Source organism: Fusarium verticillioides, chromosome 2 (assembly GCF_000149555.1).
Source record: "Fusarium verticillioides 7600 chromosome 2, whole genome shotgun sequence".
Taxonomy (NCBI): Eukaryota; Fungi; Ascomycota; class Sordariomycetes; order Hypocreales; family Nectriaceae; genus Fusarium; species Fusarium verticillioides.
In genome coordinates, this window is record NC_031676.1 from 2708856 (window position 1) to 2728059 (window position 19204).

General features: G+C 49.2%; 6 protein-coding genes across 9 annotated transcripts; 3 read left to right on the forward strand and 3 right to left on the reverse strand.

Moving 5' to 3' along the window:
* Window positions 1-104: 104 nt before the first annotated feature.
* On the reverse strand, window positions 105-8111 carry FVEG_15404 (hypothetical protein). Of its 4 annotated transcripts, XM_018904530.1 has the most exons (5): window positions 7924-8033; window positions 6991-7806; window positions 3078-6930; window positions 1706-3027; window positions 105-1649 (listed from the first exon to the last, which is right to left on the reverse strand). In XM_018904530.1, exons 2-3 carry the CDS (start codon window positions 7379-7381, stop codon window positions 3950-3952), a joined length of 3372 nt encoding a protein of 1123 aa, XP_018748411.1. In that variant the 5' UTR covers window positions 7382-7806; window positions 7924-8033; the 3' UTR covers window positions 105-1649; window positions 1706-3027; window positions 3078-3949. The 4 variants fall into 4 exon arrangements, with proteins under 4 accessions (XP_018748411.1, XP_018748409.1, XP_018748410.1 ...); XM_018904528.1 differs by adding an exon at window positions 8039-8111 and having other exon boundaries at window positions 1706-6930; window positions 6991-7931; XM_018904529.1 differs by having other exon boundaries at window positions 1706-6930.
* Window positions 1129-1545, forward strand: FVEG_15406 (hypothetical protein; the record flags this gene model as incomplete). The annotated part of the gene is made up of 2 exons (XM_018904532.1): window positions 1129-1143; window positions 1192-1545. 2 exons carry the CDS (start codon window positions 1129-1131, stop codon window positions 1543-1545), a joined length of 369 nt encoding a protein of 122 aa, XP_018748413.1.
* On the forward strand, window positions 2365-2682 carry FVEG_15405 (hypothetical protein; the record flags this gene model as incomplete). The annotated part of the gene is made up of 1 exon (XM_018904531.1): window positions 2365-2682. One exon carries the CDS (start codon window positions 2365-2367, stop codon window positions 2680-2682), a length of 318 nt encoding a protein of 105 aa, XP_018748412.1.
* A 406-nt stretch (window positions 8112-8517) lies between the features above and the next one.
* On the reverse strand, window positions 8518-11594 carry FVEG_04110 (hypothetical protein). The gene is made up of 2 exons (XM_018891829.1): window positions 11258-11594; window positions 8518-11158 (listed from the first exon to the last, which is right to left on the reverse strand). Exons 1-2 carry the CDS (start codon window positions 11331-11333, stop codon window positions 8835-8837), a joined length of 2400 nt encoding a protein of 799 aa, XP_018748407.1. The 5' UTR covers window positions 11334-11594; the 3' UTR covers window positions 8518-8834.
* Window positions 11595-13106: 1512 nt separating this feature from the next.
* FVEG_04109 (hypothetical protein) lies at window positions 13107-16609 on the forward strand. The gene is made up of 4 exons (XM_018891828.1): window positions 13107-13622; window positions 13674-13801; window positions 13906-14262; window positions 14314-16609. Exons 1-4 carry the CDS (start codon window positions 13531-13533, stop codon window positions 16278-16280), a joined length of 2544 nt encoding a protein of 847 aa, XP_018748406.1. The 5' UTR covers window positions 13107-13530; the 3' UTR covers window positions 16281-16609.
* Window positions 16569-18790, reverse strand: FVEG_04108 (NADPH reductase TAH18). The gene is made up of 4 exons (XM_018891827.1): window positions 18524-18790; window positions 18297-18472; window positions 18143-18241; window positions 16569-18090 (listed from the first exon to the last, which is right to left on the reverse strand). The coding sequence occupies exons 1-4, from the start codon at window positions 18662-18664 to the stop codon at window positions 16695-16697; spliced, it is 1812 nt and encodes a 603-aa protein (XP_018748405.1). The 5' UTR covers window positions 18665-18790; the 3' UTR covers window positions 16569-16694.
* Window positions 18791-19204: the final 414 nt, after the last annotated feature.

Sequence of the window (19204 nt, forward strand, 5' to 3'; positions counted from 1 at the left end):
ATTGGTGATTTGTGATCACGAAGTTTGGCGTGCAAGAAAGACATGACCCCAAGACTGGAATCTCAGACCTGTCTGATCTGATTTTGCCACAGCGAGACTTGAAGCGCAGGAAAGGAAGGAAAATTCCGAGCAAACAATTATGATATATCATATCAGTACTAATTGGTGTCAATTTTGACTCGCTGAAAAGGACAGCGCATTTGTGAAATGCCATTCTGCATCAGATTTTACGCCTTCAGTGGAAAGGCCCCATTCATACTATGTAGGACCGTCAAGCCGGGAAACAGGGACACGACGGTTTCTCCCTCGGAGCCACTGTAGCTCGATGCAACATTCCAGCAACTTAGAGTGGCCCACCGATTTCCACGGCTCAATGCCGTGTTTGAAACAAATGAACGCAAATTGTTCAAGACTTTCTGGTTGAGGAGGCGAATCAGTTTGCTTTGCTCCGTTGGGCTCATGGGTCGCTCAACATTTCCTTTGGCTCCTGTACTACGAATCACAACTCAAGCACTCTTCATGGCGGTCTTCTGCTGCATAGCATGACTTGCTTGCATCCAGCGCCATGAGCTGATTTTCAGTCTCGTCCATCCTGCAGCTTAAGGATACCCGCCGGCTCCCGCCCACGACTGTGCCAACCTGGTGGATCGACCCGCCCGCCACCTCTCTCTTGGCTAATGGGGAGCTTGGACGGGGAAAATATTATTAGTTTTGAGACAGTTGACAAGTGAAACTATTGGGTGCTTTTCTCGAGGGAGTCGGGAGGGGAAGGATCTGACTGGAGATGGAAAGGCTGGTGCTAACTTAACCCAAGATATTCATGATGTTCCGCGAACCGTCCCAACGGTAACTAGCTGTCATAATGCACGACGGGAGTCTATCTGGAAGACGGGAGCTGCTACGCGACAAGGAGGTCCGAGCAATGGGATCAGAACTCGATCTTGATGCTAACAAACGAGATCGACGGAACGAGATGGGCCATACTGACGAGTGACAGCCGTTGATCTGCATTTTCTGGCAAAGGGGCTTGAGTCATTCCCAATGAATGATGATATCCAGCTGACCGGTTCCAGTTCCTGAGACAAGTCGGCGGGAACCCTTGAGCAAATTCCCAGCGGCTTGGTCCATATGACCACGTCAATGGTATGTTGCAGGCCTTGACCGCTTCCGTGTCTCATTTCATACGTACAGACGCATCTGTGTGTCGTGCACACAGTCTGGATCAGGCAAGGCCGCAAGGGCGACAAGGAGGGGGCCAACTCCTCTGCCAGCCACTACAGCGAACGCCTCTTCATCATTTGCATTCGAGCAAAATCCTCGCATTGGTTGTGTCTGCATTGTTTACGAGTCGTCACCCCCCCTCAACTTGGCATCTGTATACCTAGCGCAGCACAAATATCAGACACATTCCCCTGCCAATGCTCGGCGGCGGCGGCGTTCCCAAAAGTCAAGAGAGGGGGAAAAAAAAAATTGCTCAAGATACGGAGTACGCTGATAACTTACGGTGCCCAATGCCAACCAGCTAGAGCGGAGTACGGAAAATGATATCCTTCTCGGCCGTGAACCCTGGATCGGCTATTGAAATATTTTCGGATAGTGTGGCAGGGTCACTGATGGCGGCAGGCAATCAGCTTCAAGGCCACACATACCTATCGAAGGATTAACTTTGACCCCTACAAGGGTTCAGGAAAATAGTTTCGCGTACCATCATAAGGGATCCAACCGAGCGAGCTAACAGGAACAGAAATAAGAGTCTGCCGCATCAAATGCATGCTTTTTACGGAGCACTGAGACCCTTGGTTATCCGTGGCAGCATTGACCAAAAGCTCACCATTGCTCCGTTCTCCTGATACACCTTTCTTGGTAGCATGCGAGGGCCTGATTTTGGTCGGAAAAAGTCCCTGGAAAGGCAAGGCGCTCGTCGGGCATATAGACACCCGAAGACGGGTCTGCCTGGGGTGATTACCTTCCTGAGCATTTCTAAGACCTCATGTATTTGATCGTTGCTACATACATCACTCCATGATAACTACAGCCGAAATACGGTGGCCGGTTATCCGCAGAGCGCTGCAGCACCGGTGGGCGCTGGTCCAGAAGCCAACTTTGCCCATTGGTCTAAAGCCTGCACGACACTGGATTGAATTGTAGCTGCATGCTGTAACGCTAAGTATCCCCGAGTTTGAGTTCTTGGTGTCATGCCTGATGACCCAATGGCCCGGAGCCAGCAGTGCAGAAACCTTCGTCATAACGACCAGGTCCTTGAGCAGGGATGTCTAATTCAACTGCGTGGCGAGCAAAGTACATACCATTGTCAGCGGTTGCAGTAACAGAACGAATATTCTGTCGAGGTCATGCAAATTATCTATGATAACATCGCTGAATGAAGCAAACGTCCTTTCAAAATTGGATCCTTTACGACTTCATCAGTGGCGCTGCGGCCCATCCCGTCCCGCGGATCCGCTCCCCGCTACCAACATCCGGCAACTGGAGAGCGCGGCCGGAACACCGCATCTCCAGCCGCGATTAGTTATTCTCATGTCTCCTGATAGTAGTTCTATTAGAGTACAAGATTGGCTCTATGATCAGGGACCGTGCCCTGGACTCTGTTGCTCGGAACGCTGCCGGATGTCCCGTCGTCTCGTTCTGAGTTACATAGTGGCTTCCTCATGTCTCTGGGACTGATGAGCTGGCAACTCAGGAACATCGAGTCTCCAGTATATCTCGGAGAATAGAGACTCGGTTCACGCAAGTCTCAAGACCTTTGAACCGCAAAAACTGGGCCCTTGGAGATGTCTTTGTTATGCAGGTCCCTTATAAGTTCCATGCAGCGGGAAGTTGGTCCGAGGAGGAGCTTCGCTCAAATTGTAACGTTACACTCTGCCAAAGTTTTGAGCTCTTTGCCTGCTTTATGCCACGCATAATGATATGATATTGTATATTTCGTCTTGCCTCGCAGAGTGTCTGTCAATTTGGGTTTACTTCCAAGCATGTGATAGCTCCTGCAAGTCAGAGCATCCGAGACATGTCCTACTCATTCGTCAACATGCGAGCAACATACCTTTGATCGAGGATGTTACTTGAGAGAGAATAGCAACAGCAACCTACATACAGAACCTTGGCCGCAAATTCGCAAGCTGGTCTGTTCTCGCCTGCCGGATGGACCGGGACCTCTAGGTGCTCCCACTAACACTGCGCCTACGGAGCAACTACTAATATCAGGGGCACGTCTTCGCGGCACTTTATTAGTGAGAATTCCAACCTGAACCTTAGTTCAGGTGAGTTCCGGTCAAGGAAGGTGTTTGTACGCTCAGTGTTAATTGGTGCACTTAGACTAGAAACCCTTCAGTGCAATACCAACCTCTGTGACGACAAAGAACGTGAGCAATGTTGTGAGTGGTAGACCACCTTGCTATGGGTAATACTGCAGTAGATGGCGAAAAGTTTATGTACAAGATCTTAACTCTTAGAGGTGTGCAGTGGCATTGAGCGCTTAAGAGTATAACCCTGCACCTTCCACTGTCCTAAGAGCTGATATTATACAGTCAGTATCATTAGATACATCTCAGCGACTTTCAAGAATGGATGAGCTGTTCTAATCACAAAACACCTCTGACCACGGTCCATCCTTGACACATTCATGTTACACGTATGCGGTAAGTGCTTTTGGCATCATGGTAAACTGGGAAAATGGGCAATGCTTCTCGTGATGATGACCTCGAATAAGTAGGTCTCTGAGCAGATATCAACCATGTCGCCAGAACGGTTCATGATCATCACGATGTTGACTCGTTCAGCAACGAACTGAGCTCAGGCAGAAAAGGACAGATGCCAATAAAAAGTTCAATTATGAAAAAGAGAAGCCAATAGCACCAACACGCACCGTGTTGACCCATGGCATCGAATGTAAAGCTGTAAACAAAGAGGCACACGATGCAGCAGATGCACTATACTACCACCTCTGTACCCCTTTCCCTTTACCGACGCCCTCGGTTTCCAGCGCTGGGAACTCATCGCGTTGAACGTCCGACGATGAGTCAAATGTTGACAGACCCTGCTCCTCCATGCTCAGCTTCAGAGCAAGTTCAAGGTCATAGTCCCTAGACTCGATATTGTTTGACGACCCCACCTTGGAAGATCCAGGCGACACAGTTCCAGATGGCTTGTTCTTCCTGCCAGACTTGGGTTTGTATGTCAGGGAGAATTCGTAATCGCCGGAGCTCGCTGCGTGGGGTGATGGGGGGTTATCATTGATACCTTCCATCAGAGAAAGGCGGATCGCCTGTTGAATCTGTTGTTCATAGTCGTCCTCGACAGGTACTAACTCAACCTTATCCGTGGAGGCAGACGGGGGAGTTACCATGTCAGAGACACTTGGGTCAGGGGTGACGGTATCAACAGTAGTGGTCTCACTGAATGTCGAGGCAGTATCCAGGCTGGCATCGGCAGCGGAGTCGCTTGTCCGACGTTGTTCCTCGAAAAGGAAGGCTTCCTCAGAGACCATCTGCGCATACCGCAATGCCTCTTCTTCAGTCAGGTCGCCGAGCGCGCCGACACCAAAGCGATTGCGCAGGCGGATCTGTTCTCGGGCCTTTTGCTCGTTCTCCCTCTTGATTTCAGCCTCCTCAGCAGCGATGAAATCAATGACTGCACAGCCTTGACGACGACTGGGCAGACGGCCATGAACATCAGAGTGTCTAAGCCGACGCTTGCGTCCTGAAGCGTGACTAGCAGAGCTATACGCCCAGTATCTCAGAAAAGCACCGAATGAAACGACCCCACGAAGGACGGTTGGATCAGGATCAAGACAAATAGCACCAACTGCTGAGTAAGTCGACTCGTCAAGAGTTGGGTTCATTGTGACCATGTGTCGAGGCACTCGTCCATTTGACCTTGCGTTGAGAGTTCGAACGGGATCCAACGTTGATGCCAAGGGGTCCCATGCTTGTACCAGTCCATCACTACCGCCATGGACAACATACATAGCCGAGAGTGCCACGCAAGACACTTCTGGGGAGTCAGTCTGGATTTGTCGCACCGGACTGATGCCCGTAGCCTTAGCATCCTCGCGAGCGTTCCAGACAAGTACAGCCCCGTCGTCTGTGCCGACAGCAAGCAATCGAGATCTGCGGCCTGGAATCTCTTCCTCAGCCGAGTGAAGAGGATCTTCACTGAGTGTCAGGACTGACGTGCTAGATTGATCCATCGAGGCACTAGTGATCACTGCATGACTTTGACCCTTCAGCCTGAAGGAGCAACTCTCCCACTCATGCAGATGGGACATGACATCCAGTGATGACATTGAAGTAGATGTGACGGATTGGCATATCTTCCCATCGGGTCCCTGTGATACCTCTGCCGCAGTAGTCCCGAATAGTGACGGCTGGACACTAACGGAGACATCAGGAGGCATGGGAGCCAGCACGGCTGATGACGATTGTGCATCTTGAGGAACTACAGATCGAGTGTATCGCTGGATATGTGCAGGGCGGTTTTCGGCTAGTCCACAGTCGATGACAAATATGTTTTCACCAGCACCATGGCCGTCATCATTGGCAAAATCGACCTCCAGCTTGCGCTGCATATCCCATCCTTCGCAAACCCTTCGGAAATGTGCGGGCTTTTGGCGCAAGAACTTTTCAATTTCTCGTGCCTCAGCAGCCAACTGACTCTTACTTAGGCTCATAGAATTGGAAGGCGACCGGGGCGAGTAAGCACCTTTGATCGCGTTCTTGTCTGAATCATCTGGTCGAGCAACGCGTCGAGTGGAGTCCAATAGATGCCAGTAAACCGAACGCCCAGCGAACCAAGCGTTTTTGGTAATATCTTCGCTCTTTGTTGCGTTTTGTGCAGTGGGTGTTTCAGTCAGATAGAATACTTCGCCCAGAGCATTGAGCGCCACTATCCATACCCTGGCTGAAGACTTGCGCTTCTGGCTATAGTTGTCGTCAACCTTGAGAGAGATAATTGGAACGCCAGGACTAAGCACCCAACGCGCAGTAACTTCTCCAGGTTGGTATCGCTGCGGTCCAGAGTCGGTTCCCAGGGTGTATGAAGTGACGACACCAAGGGTAGAGCCAGTCAGCATCCCAATCATTGACTGGGTATTTGTTGGCACGTTCGACGATTTGGCCAACCATACACTGCATATTGCTTCGGACATTTCGGGTATCTTAGGGATATCAGGGTAGGTGTCGACGACGCCAGAGTCCGCACCAAGATATCGTCCACGGTTCTCATTAACAGGACGGTAGTAGGGACGACCGCCCGGAAATCCTTCACCTGCAAGGACGCCATATGGCTGGCTTACATCAAGGACATTAGGAGTTGCTGTAGGACCCTCCCCCAAGCCAAAGGGAACAAGGTTGGGGAACACCTCATCAAGTTGCATTGAGCTGAAAGGATCAACGAATCCCCATTTCTCAACCCTTCCGTTGGTAGGATCACTGACTGAAGCTACTCCCAGATCGGCAGCTCCGTGTATAGCTTTCGGTGGTTTCTTTCCGTTTGTGAAGACAGCGTGAATATTTGTAACAGCCCATGGTAGCTTAGAATTATACGTCAACACAGCACTGGTTTTCTTCCCGGTACGAATAGATGCGCCAATACCCCCAGAGGCAAAGGGTGCGCCTGGTTTGCCACGCGCCAGACTTCTAATCAAGCGGGTGCGCAGAAGGTATTCCTTTCTCCATGACGCCATGGGGGTAAGACGAGTGAAATAACGAGATTCAGACTGTATCAGGTCGTGCGAGCTGTGAGCCCACATGTCCACATTTTTCTTGATCTCAAGAGCTTCATGGCCTGGGAAGAATCGTAGGAAGGCCATGCGCCAAGCATGGGAACTGGTGATGAGGGCATAAAAGCGTTTGGAGACGAGAGCGATTGCGGCGTGCGAGTCGGAGTGAAGATGCGAAAGGATATGTGTCAAGATCTCTGAGGTGAGCTCGAGTTAGGATACTGTAGGAAGTTATCAGGTTCAATGGCATGACGCACCGTTTGGGAAGTCTTCGAGCTGCACACCATCAGAGGGGGTTTCAGAGCGCTTGATGACCTTGAAGCCCAGTGCCTTCTTTGGAGTAGGTGGGGTCATTGCATTTTCGTACTCGGAGATGCGCTGGCCAGGAGCTGAAGGTCGAAGAGTCGAGCGATGACCCAAACTCAGTCGACGTAGCTCCTCATCGAGTAGGTCGGCATCGACGTCATGACCAGAGGCATAGCGGAGTGCCGGTGCAGAGCCCGGTTCAGTGCCACTTGAGTCTCTGGAAGAGACTCGGAGAAAGCCACGCGGGTCATGGTTAAGGGGGCCATGCTGGGAGATTGAGGTTTTACAAGGGTTGTCTCGGTGGATCAAATGTTCTGTATTTTCGAGAGGCTCTTGTTGCATATAGCTGAAGGCGTGGGACTCGGGGGAGAAGGATGCTGACCGTGCACAAGATACTTGCACAGTCTGAGATGCCAGGGCGAGGGTGTTGAAGCAGTTGGGTAGCTTGTTTGTGCGCTGTTAAGTTGATTCGTCGCAAAGATGAGGCGTTGGTTGTTGAGGTGATGATCGTTCCAAGAGGAAGTTTCCCTTTTTGCCTCGCGGCACGTCGAGTTTCCGATCTTGAACTTTGCCGATGATAAGCCGGCGCGAGACACTATTTAGGTATACACACTGGTGAGCCAATAGACGAGCACTACAAGACATCGTGTTCGATGAAGTGCAAATAAGATGTTATAAGAACCGGTTACTGAAACGTGTGTATTATCTTCTTAGTTTTCGTTTTTCCCCTCTCGTCATATCATCTCTCTTGGTGAAACTGTCATTGCCTGCCTGGTGAGCTTGACTTGAATAAAGGTACTGTGAGTCACCAAGGTGTTCGCCATGGAGCCACAAACGTTCGCCTCCAGCGGCTTAACTCGCTGGTCAGAAATTTCAACACGTACCGGAATCTCTTCAGCAGTGTGTAAGTCAGCATTGCCGTTTTGGTACATGCGTGGGTGAGGCAATGATTCCGTTCTGGGTTGGCTACTGGAGAAGATTCGCGCGATATTTACCTACCCTACGGAATTGGTTTTTCATACCTGGTAGCAAGCTTCTGCAATCCTCGAAGCGAAATAAAGATCACAAGATAATTTCATCCGCAACAGCCCTGGACTATTCTCCTTCGACGTCCTAAGCTTGATTAGTGAGTCGTTTGAATTGCCTCTGCTAAATCCGGTTTTCTGCTAGCCTTTGATTGGCTTGTTATCGTCCATGATAAAGCGTATCTAAGTTTTTAGCCGCTCAGATTAACCCACAAAGGAGTGAAGATTGAGCCTGAAACTGCTGATTTCTTGTGTTATCTTATATGTTTTGACGGATAAACCGCGACTTATGGAGAGGACTTTATTCAAAACTGGCACTGTGCTGGTCGTATATAAAGAATTAGCCAGGACTCTAGTAATTCATATGTAGGTCGTGGCTTGATTGATCCCTATGGAATGGCGCTAAGCTTGTCGTGAGTTTACAGATAGATATTGGCTTCGTATAATAGTGATCTCAGATGTTGTGGTTCCCTATATAGAAATAAGAATTCTAATTAGTCCTGTTTCATGAACCATAATGCTCATTAGATTGGATGTTCTAGTAACGGAGAGTTTTGGGGTCAATCTGTAATTACTCGCATGTATGCTACCTTTGGCGATGTAATGCCAATTCTCATAGATTCCAGACCAGATACTCGTATATCGTGTTTCTCATCCAAAGTTCCAAACCGTTCATGTAATGCTACTTATTGTTATGCCAAAACCAAAAGCCAGAAGCCACTCTGTTTTCTGAGGGGTCCTAATATGGTGAGTCATGTCCAATACCAGGTTCAAAACAGAATCCAAACGCCGAACGCTATGCATAACCCAGTCATTCCCGTTGCCAAACCTGGCCGTTGTAAAATTGTACCGCTGTCATCCTCTTTCTTCCTCTTTCCATCCTCCTTGGCATTGTTGTTGCTGGTTCCTGTTGCAACAGGTAATTCGTCAGACGCTGTTGCTTTCGCCTCGATGGTGGTTACAGTTGAAGCCCCGAAGGGGTACTTTATTGTTATTGTGCCAATGATGATACCGCTGGGCCCGATCGTGATGGTTTCGCCACCGGCCACTTTTGTTGTGCTCTTGGCACCAGGACCGGCAGTGAAGGTTGATTCATCGATTATCGCGTATGAGGGGTTGACTTTGGTGATGGTCGCTCCACCAACAATTCGATGTTTGGTGCTGGTGAGCTCGGCGTCAGACCCGCCTAGAGTTGTTCCATCAACAACAATACCTTTTGGTCCAACAGTGATAGTATCGTCATCGATTGTTTCCGTTGTCACGGGGGTGCCAGTTCCATATATCAGGGTCGTAGAGTGAAAGACAAACACAGATTTTCCAACTGCAGTGACCATCTCACCACCTTCAATGATCACGTCTGTCTGAGGGCCCCCAACCCCATGGTATGTGAGTGTTTCATCATCAACAACCACTCCACCAGGCGCAATGGACACTTGTCGGTCCTCCATAATAGTATTTGATCCGACGACAGGAACCTTTAGCTTTGTGGTCGTGCCCATAAGAGGAATTTTGAGCCTCGTGCCGCCCACGATAGCTTCCGTGCCCGAAACAGTAACAGATATCTTTCCGATAGTCGCACTTGTAGGGCTGACAACGGAAATCACAGTACCGACAGGCTGCGGTTTCCTGACTGTTGCTCCTTCACCAACCACTTCTGTTGGGCGGATTGTGAATGTTCCATAATCGACAGTGACTGTTGTTGTTTGATCTGCTCTGAGACTGGAAAAGGTCCGGTCATTGACAATGACTTCCTGGCCTCTGGCAGTCACAAGAAACTTCCTAGGAGGTCCAGGTTCGGTGTCAGGCTGTGATTGGGGCTGTGGACCCCCTTGTGGCTCGAGTTTTGGCTGCGGTCCTGACGTTGGCCTCGGTCCAGATTCTGCCGGAGGTCGCGGCTTCACGTCAGGTTGTGGACCCGACTGAGGACTCGACTTTCCGTGCCCCCCCGGAGAATTTGGGTGATTTGAGCCTGGCGCTTTGGAGGATTGCGGCAGTTGTTTGTTACTCATAGGAAGACCTCCTACACCAGTCGGTCGGTCGAAGTGCGGCGGCGGCTCTGTGGGGAATACCACCGCCGGGTTCTTGTCAGTCGTTATAAATGTCACAGTCATTCTCGAGCTTGACATAGTTAATCCTGGCACTCCAGGAACGGCTGTTGGAACCGACCAACCTGGGGGCTTTTCTGAAGTACAAGATTTCCCTGGTAAGCAAGCTTGAGGGGGCTCCTTAGTTAATTCAGAGCCTGGCAATGGGAATGCTCCAGACTCCTCGGAGCCATGAGATGGATCAATCTTTGAGAATGATGGGCTTGGAGCCTCTGGGTCGCAAATGTTGGGTGTACTGATAGTAGGGTAGGGTGGTGTGTAATCACTGCGGTTTCCAGAGAATGTTATCGTTGATGTATACACGATGGAATACTCGGTGAAAGGTTCGTTATCCTGCAATGTCGTGCACGGTAACACTGACGTTGGTGCTATCAGCGTCAATGTACCAGACGTCCATGGTCCAGGTGTGTATGTCCCATTTCCTTTCGAAGTAACTGAGGGAATCCATCCGCAGGGAGACCTGTAACCAGGACCGCATGTCTGTGTTTTCAGTTTGGTACCGTTGGGCGCGGCTTGCGTAAAAGAATGTGCAAATCCCTGGTGTGGTCTCCTCTGAGCCGAAGCCTGGACATCGGGTTGATTTGTTACAGAGCTTGAATCTCTATCATGATCTGACGGGTCGCCATTTGCCAGAGCAGCAGATTTAGGAGAAGTCTGGATGAGGGGTGAAGCTGAAGGTTCCGAGAAAGATCGAAGATGAGTTTCTAGAGTAAATCGAGTGCTTTGAGACGAAGTGGCCACACGATCCAACTGTGAAGTTATTGGCACTTTCTGAACAGAATCAACAGAACTTGTTTCTGCTGCTGTTGACAAGTAAATTTTTGTAGAAGTTGATTTGTCAGGAAGAGAGGACAATTCCTCTTCCACTTGTGTAATTGGCGTTGATGCTACCGTTGACAAGCGAGTGGTACTGCCGTCTGGGGCAGTCGCGATGGCCGTTTCATTCAGTGGAAAGCGCCGAGGGTTTGGCTGGTTAGGTTCGGATGGGGCTGATAGGCAGGGTAATGTTTAGCCACGATTCTTCGTCTCATCATCTTTCAAGGGAAATGCACAATAATCTAAACTCATGGGACAATTCGCGGGCTTACCTCGAGGTACAGCAACACCGACAATAGAAGGAACAAGCGTTGCGACTGAGAGCAGTCCAATAGCTTGCGCCCTCATATTGTCGATATAGGACAACACACAGACAGCATAGACTGGCTGCTGCGTACTGCATTACCTGTTGCCCTGATCGTTTCGAGCTCCTTTCGTCTGTCATCCAAGCTCACCAAACCAAATTGACTAGGACAGGCCTCTAAACGAGTGATTTGGGCCTTGCCTGATAAATTGGTCTCACATCGGCCACCTACCTATATGGATGGTTCTTCGCGCAACGACCACAATGGCTTTCGACGTTGTTGACAATAACTCGGGGGAGAAAATCAATCACAAGATCGAATGCATGACTGGGGGGAGGGGCTCAAAGGTTAATGAACCCGCCGCCAGCCTCTAACTAGTTAGCAACTGGCTCTAGTGCATGGTGACAAGGGGTTACGTCGTCCAAGGCGTAAGCGCAAGCGAACGACACCACCATGTATCCGTAAGTTCAGGTCAACTAGGGCTGCTAATTGACTCGACCCTACCTTACACTGGCCTCTTAGGTAGGGCCTTCCTTTCCGTGTTTCATCTCTGGGAGACACAAACAGCCCTGGCACAGCTACACCCACCACAAGCCCAGAATGCATGTGGCTGCTTCCTTCATCCTATGCGAAAACTCCCTTGTTAATGCGTCCATCAACTCTGTTCGGCTTGGCCTAGAACATGACACTCCAGAACGGTCGATTCTCCATGGCAGGTCATCACTTATAGAGGTTTCATTTTATCTCTTGGACGTACAAAAATCCTAAGAGTAAAAAAAATCGGAAGAGCCAGCCATAATTTGCAGAAGTTAAACTCAGAGCGTCACCACCTCACAAGCCCCGACCTTCCGGGAAACATTCGGTGGGAACGGTGGGACAATCACACAGAGTTACTCTGTACGCAGGTCCAATACGATGTCTCAAATTACATCCAGCTGAAATTCAAACAAATGATATCCATTCGGCCTTCCACACGGAGCTGACAAAGAGACACTAGCACATGGAGCTATAGAATATGGATCAGAAGCGAAAATCTCGGTATTTGCAATTTTCACATCCGACTGGCAACAACAACTTTCGGGTCCGGTTTTTAAAGATCTTCAGGTCATCGGAAATTGTCATTGTGAAATAAGCTCTGGTCCATTATGCGGATGCCCAGGCACCCTAAACAGTAGCTTAAAATATCGTTCACATGTTATGCTGACCAAACCACATAGAAGGGGTAATTACTCGGTGTTACCAGTTGATTCTCGAAGTTGAGATGGACCCGAGTATTGATTGATATCGTTGAACCTGCAGTCAGGGTCCTACTAGTCGTGCAACACTTTCCAGCCACCGACTTGCCGGCGTCAGGGTTCTACGCCGAGTATGCTCGCCATGTCAGACGGATCGAGGCCCTTTGTTAACAGGGACAAGGATCGTTTCCAGAATCCCAAAAGCACTCTTCAAACGTGCCTCGATAACACTTCATAATACAATCGAACCGCGTAGAGCAAAACAGAGCTATTCATGGTGCAACAAAATCGTGAAGCTCTACATTGGCACGTCCTGATGGCAATGCAACTTGAAAAGACCGGAAGTTCCCCTCCGACCAGACAGTCCTTCTTCGTGGATGCTATGTATTCAAGATGGAGGAGGGAACTCCTCCGGCTGATAAGGTTGTTCAACTCAGCCAATAACGAACAAATTACCCCTGCAACCTCTTCGGGATGGCCTAGTGAACGCCAAGGAACACTCCGCGCTCGGCACCATAGCTTTGGGGGCCAAGCCAAGCTACACATGGCCAAAACCATGTAACGCTACTCTGTGGCTTTCTTTTCAGTCCCAGGCCAATGGAAGGGGCACAAGGCCAGAACTCGTTAATCTTCAGTCGCCTCGCCCTGGCTACTCCAACAAACTCTCGGTTCCATTGTCACCAACTTCACTGGTTTACGCTCTTTCCGGCTGTTAGCTTGAACGAATCTTTATTTCGCCCCAGCTTTGAGTAGTAACGGCCATCACCAAGAAGGATCCGGCTCCTTGTCGCTTTGCTGCTGTTAGTGTTAACCGCACTGCAACCCTCGACTAGACACTGGGATCGTTGTTTGGTGTGAATCGCGACCTTGAATGTGCCGCATTACGGTCACCTCCACTCTATCGGCTCAAGAAATCTCATTTGATGTTTGCTTCGAACCTAGGATGACCTTTCTGGTCTGGGTAAAAAACGATAGGCTTTCTCACATCTCTCTGCCAGACTCGAGATGTGGTCAATTATCCTTGGATCGTACTTCTTTCTCGTGCAACTCGCACAAGCCCGTGATCCTGCACCTGTTTTGTTGCCTTCTGGTGGTTGGTACGTTGCTCGGTCCTTTTTTGTTGCAGTCGATGTTAATACACAAGACAGGACTGGAAGCGATGGCAATTGGTCTACCATCTCATTTTCCCTGGGTTCAAACTCACAGGCCATTGAGGTTCTGGTGAGCACGGCTCTCTCCGAATTCTGGGCCATTGGACCGGGAGGTTGTCTACCCAGTATGTTTTCCTCTCTTGTCCGAACGTTCTTAAGTTTGACCTCTCAAACTCAAGGAGTCATTGATACCCTTTCTACTCTGGTTCTGCCATTAACACTCTAACAGAGGAGCCTCACTGTATCGCCGCTCGGGGAGGCATCTATAATCCTCAACAATCTAGCGATTGGAGCCCCTTAGGTACATGGCAGTTAGGTTTAAGCTATCTTGGTTACGATGGGAATGGCAACTACGGGCGTGATGTTATCAGCACGCAAAGCCCTCTCAATGATGATCCGTATACCATGGACGGTGTGCTAATAGCGACCATAAACACGACCAACTACTTGAACGGTCTCTTTGGTTTGGGGATCACACAGAGTAACTTCAATGGCACTGTGGCGGATTCACCATTGACCCAAGCAGTTGGAACGTATGGACTGATTCCAAGCTACAGCTTCGGATATACAGCTGGAGCATACTACAGTATGCTGTCCTCCATACAACTTCTGTTGTCAAGGTCGCTAACATAACTAGGAAACACACCTGTATCCTTGACTCTTGGAGGCGTCGAAGCGCCAAGGTTTAAACAGCACGATAACGTCTTCACGCTCAGCCAGGAAGATAACCTGGAGCGCCCTATGGTACGTGGCATTCAGATCACACCTGCCGAAGGCCAAGATGTTCCTAGTTCTTGGGAATCTCAACAACCTTTGCTCTCCCAATGGAACTCATCTTTCTTCGCCATCATCGATAGCAGCACTCCCTACCTGTGGCTACCAGACGAGGCTTGCGATCAATTTGCCCAAGCTCTTAACTTGACGTATAACAGTACCTTCGAACTTTACACCCTAAGTGACGATCAGTACCGTGACTATACAAATGACGAGTCATTCGAACTTACCTTTGTGCTTTCAAGCTTTGACGATAACGATAACTTTGGCAACCCTTACAATGTACCAGGTATCGTCAATATTACCATACCTTTGAGAGCCTTTGTAGGCTTACTGCAATATCCTTTCATGCCTGATACGATCCAATATGGTGACCCAGCAATCCCTTACTTTATGCTAAGAAAGGCGAAGAATAGCGGCTCCTACATACTAGGCCGTTCCTTTCTACAGGAGTCCTACCTTATAACGAAGTATGATGAGGGCGTCTTCTCAATCCATCAAGCTCTTTTCCCTGACGAGCCACCGACAAACTCGGAACTGACGGCCATCGAACAGTCTGACGACAGTCCCTATCCTCCACCATATGCAGAGGATGAAGGTGGGCTTTCAGATGGACAGGTAATTGGAATAGGAGTGGGTGTTGGGTTGGGTGTCTTCGTCGTCTGTGCAGCAACTTTGTTTGTGTCGTTGTACTTTAGACGCAAACGCAAGCGAGCAGCCAAAGGAAATGACCTGCCAGCAGAGGATCAGGATCTTACGCCAAATAGCGCATCGCGATCACCCAAATCCCCTTTGGTCATATTGTTTTCGAAAATTCTCGGACGAAACTCCTCGACTCGGCAAGCAGGAGATGGCATCAATGATAGAGAAAAGGTTGCCGAAGCTCCCGATACTCAAATCCACGAGATGTCAGCACCACTTCCAGTAGCAGAACTCGATGGCGATGATGGCATGTCATGGAACGATGATACGGAGATGGGTACCGACAGCACGCATAACATGACTGCCTACGAGATAGCCCGGAGGAAATTGGAGAAACAACTCCAGGGACCAGTCCCAACATATACCCCCCCTGCTGACGGGACGAAGATACCCGCAGAGAAAGCCATATACCTACCAGACCCAACAAATGGTCCACCTGTGGCCCTACAACTATCGCCATCAACATCTCTAAAAACAACACAACAAGGGGGTACGAATACAAGCTCGATACCGCTGCCATCTCCACTCACTCCGGGCTTCGATGCGAATGGCCGTCCCATCGAGGCACCTTCTCCAACTACTATACCAGTATCGCCAACTGCCGACAGTATTTCATTACCAAACTCACCCCTTTCTCCGACTTCGGACCACTATACCATTAACTCCATGGCAATAGGTGGAACTCATTCAGAACTTGAACCTCACTCTTCATCGAAACCATCAAACGAGCTACAACAGCGAGCAGTTCAACGGACACCCATTGATCCATCAAATGTTGTATTTCTTGGGGCATTGCCCAAGAACGCGCGCTTCTCCCGCCACGCCGCTCCACAAATTCTATCAGATGAAGACTATCAAGCCACTGATGAGTCCTCGCATCGGCACGGCTCTGTTGATACTCTGGGAAGTAACTTCACTGTCGACGAGGAAAGACACAGCGCAGATGGACCATCGAGGCGGTTGGTTCTAGGTGCAAACGGCTCGTCCGTGAATTCTGTGATAGAAGATCCCCCACAAAATCCTTCGACAGATCAGCCTGATATTTCACAAAGCCGAGAGCGCATCAATCCTGGCGAGGATTTGGTTCATGTACCGCAACTGGCTGAAAGGCGTTATAGCTGGGAGTAATGAGCTGGTTGCAGTGCGCCTTATTCTCATAATGACGAGGCTAGCAGGAGAATCCTGGCTTTGCCGACGAGAAACACGGAAGGGACGAGGTCTACGGACTGGCCTGGTATCGGCCGTGGTCAGCGCGATATCCAACTGATTCAAGTAATGCCACAGATTGCCAGAGTAATATCTGGCCCGGACTGGCTAAAACACCCAGTCCATTGAGGCTGGTATACCGTTTTCTTTTTCGAATTTGCATGAGCGAGCGTTATGATTTGTCTTGATATGTCAGTCTTAAATACAAAAGAGAAGGATAGTTCTTATTCAATTTATAATCAACCACATAATGATATGCTTATCATGTGCTCCTGATATTATCATGCTTGTATGCTGATGTCTAAAGTATGTACTATATTTTCTATTGACAATGTCTTACCATATCTCCTGCCACCATGTCAATGCTGCCAGAATCTTCTTGCGCTCCTCTGTATCATTTACGCCCTCCGAGAAGGGGCCAAACACTGCCTTCTTAGCCGCATCCGCCATCTTGGTTGAACCACCACAGACGCAGAATATTCCATTGTCGAGGATTGCCTCCTCGATTCTCTTGGCCTCTTCGCGTAGCCTGTCCTGGACATAGATCTTATTTCGCTGATCACGCGAGAATGCTAAAAACACATTAAGATGTCCCTCACGCACGGCGGCGTCAAGTTCTTGCTGGAAGAAATAATCGGCCTCACGGTTGCGGTTCCCAAAGAAGAGGTACATCGGTCCTGGTGATGGGTGCGTGAGGCGCTCGTGAATAAGGGCCCGTATTGGGGCAAGGCCTGTGCCTGTGGCGATGGCAACTAGAGGCCGTCGGGCATTCTGTAGGCCATGAATGGGTGAGAGAACTGGTTTGCGTGTGACAGTAAGAATGGAGTCCAAGGGAATGTTATCGAGATAACGAGAGCAGAGGCCCTCGCGAGGTTTGCGAAGGACAGTTTTGTATTTGACCAAAGCGACCAAAAGCTCGACACGAGTCTTGTCCTTGTCTGTCGGATGATTTTGATGCTCGCCACCATTGGCAATGCTAAAGTCTCGTCCGCGAATAATGGGGAAAATATCGAAGAGACGCTCGGCAGGTAGTTTGACGGATGTGAACTCCTCCAAGACCTCGAGAATAGATCGCCTTGACCTAGTTGCGTAGTCGAAATATTCATCAAGGTACTCAGTCATGGTGAACTCGAGAAGCCGCTCCTTGTGGTCTGGATTGGTGGAGAAGTAAGACATGTTCTTGAGGAATGATCTCCGAGGGATTGCAGTGAAGTCGATGTTATTCAAAAGTAGCTCTCTCAGTGTGCATTTGGGATCTATATGGAGGTTCGTAGGAAGAGATTCGCATAATGAGAGGTCAAGGGATTTTTCGGCCACCTCTTCCCAGCCCATGAGGGTAATGAGCTTCTGGACGTCTTGGGGGAAGTTTTTAGGGTAGATAGTCAGGCAATCTCCAGGGACGCAACACAACTTGTCTCCATCACGACGTGGGATGTCAAATGAGATGAGGCGGACATCTTGCCAGTGCTTCTCTGGTGTGAGTCTGTCGTTTCCAACCAGAGTCGCTTTCCAACCATTGGGGATAGGAAGGGGTGAAGAGGGGGGAAGGTTGGAAGTTATCGGAGATACATGGCCGTTTCTTATTGAATTTCCAGTGAGAGGACTCTTTAGGGACCATTTAGCGGGGAGAATAACCTCATCAGGGATAGGCTCAAGTCCAGTAGGGGGAGGATGGTGTTCAAGTAAGTGGTTGTAAAGTCGCTCACCCCAACGCACAAAACTTCCGTCAATACTATCCACAACATTAGCTACTTCGACGAGAGACCTAGGAAATAAGAGCTGACCCATCTGGAAATTGTTCGTCCGCCTCAAAGGGATCAAAGAAGGTTGTAGCACCAAGTTGATCGAGACGCCTGTTGAGCTTGCGAGCTGCCCAATTAAACCTATACTTTATAAGCCACCGTGAACAACATCAAACGCCCTCAATGACTGACTGACTTGACATAAGTACTATCTCCAAGTCCAAAAGTTGTATACTTGACTGAAGCTAAGCAACCTGGTGGTAGTTTCTTCCGAAGAAGCCTTTTCCAAAAGACCAGTGAGTTATGAGGCATATCTCCTTGGCCAGTGGTTGATATGACGAATAATACGAGGTTAGGTTGAAGAAGTGTATTCTAGTTTAGGAAGTCAGTAATAGTCATCAATAGAGGAGCTATATGGCCTACTAGATCTACTGCGTCGAGTTCTTCAACACGACTTTCAAAATGCAGTCTTTGACATATCCGCCCCAACTCTTCTGCCATGTCCTGGGCATTGCCCGTCTCGGACCCGTACAGAACGAGCACGCTCCTATCGTAAGCGGCCATGGCGACTGACCAGAAGATAAGTAATGTAGGTAATTTTAAGTAAAGACTGAAGTTAGTACAGGTAGGTAATTAAGCCAGCGTCTGGTCTCGCAGGTTGAGGTTGTTTAGTGGGATGGTTTGCGTCAGAGTTAGCGCCGGTTAGCGGATGGCCGATGGCGGGGCGAGGGATCTTATCAATCTGGGGATTGATTTGATTAATGGGAACGATTCCAAATGACACAGCGTTTGTTCACGATTATCGAGATTGGATGAACAACTTGTTACACACGGCATGTGTTATTAAGGGCCATGTTCTACAAAAATATATATTGTTGTCTGCTCAGGGCCCAAGTAAACTATTCATGGCCAATTGCCAATGGCATTTGTTTCACAAATTTTGATGGACTCGTTGTGTAGGTCAATTTATAACAAGTACGTACAACGACTTGCATAGTGCTTCTTATGTCAACAATGCCGGGAATCTATATCCGCCTAGCCCAACGCCCTTATTGAAGATTGACCGCAAACCGCAAACCAAAGGGAACATTTCCTAAAACAGTT

What these genes read in the sequence shown, in the direction of transcription:
- FVEG_15404 (XM_018904528.1), bottom strand. Translation starts at nt 7,381, where the DNA reads ATGCAACAAGAGCCTCTCGAAAATACAGAACATTTGATCCACCGAGAC. An exon ending in GCTCGAAGACTTCCCAAACG is followed by an intron (nt 6,931 to 6,990) that starts GTGCGTCATGCC and finishes AGCTCACCTCAG; the next exon opens with AGATCTTGACACATATCCTT.
- FVEG_04110 (XM_018891829.1), bottom strand. Translation starts at nt 11,333, where the DNA reads ATGAGGGCGCAAGCTATTGGACTGCTCTCAGTCGCAACGCTTGTTCCT. An exon ending in CGGTGTTGCTGTACCTCGAG is followed by an intron (nt 11,159 to 11,257) that starts GTAAGCCCGCGA and finishes CCTGCCTATCAG; the next exon opens with CCCCATCCGAACCTAACCAG.
- FVEG_04109 (XM_018891828.1), top strand. Translation starts at nt 13,531, where the DNA reads ATGTGGTCAATTATCCTTGGATCGTACTTCTTTCTCGTGCAACTCGCA. An exon ending in TTGTTGCCTTCTGGTGGTTG is followed by an intron (nt 13,623 to 13,673) that starts GTACGTTGCTCG and finishes TACACAAGACAG; the next exon opens with GACTGGAAGCGATGGCAATT. An exon ending in ACCGGGAGGTTGTCTACCCA is followed by an intron (nt 13,802 to 13,905) that starts GTATGTTTTCCT and finishes ACACTCTAACAG; the next exon opens with AGGAGCCTCACTGTATCGCC.
- FVEG_04108 (XM_018891827.1), bottom strand. Translation starts at nt 18,664, where the DNA reads ATGGCCGCTTACGATAGGAGCGTGCTCGTTCTGTACGGGTCCGAGACG. An exon ending in GGAGATAGTACTTATGTCAA is followed by an intron (nt 18,242 to 18,296) that starts GTCAGTCAGTCA and finishes TATAAAGTATAG; the next exon opens with GTTTAATTGGGCAGCTCGCA. An exon ending in GACGAACAATTTCCAGATGG is followed by an intron (nt 18,091 to 18,142) that starts GTCAGCTCTTAT and finishes TGTTGTGGATAG; the next exon opens with TATTGACGGAAGTTTTGTGC.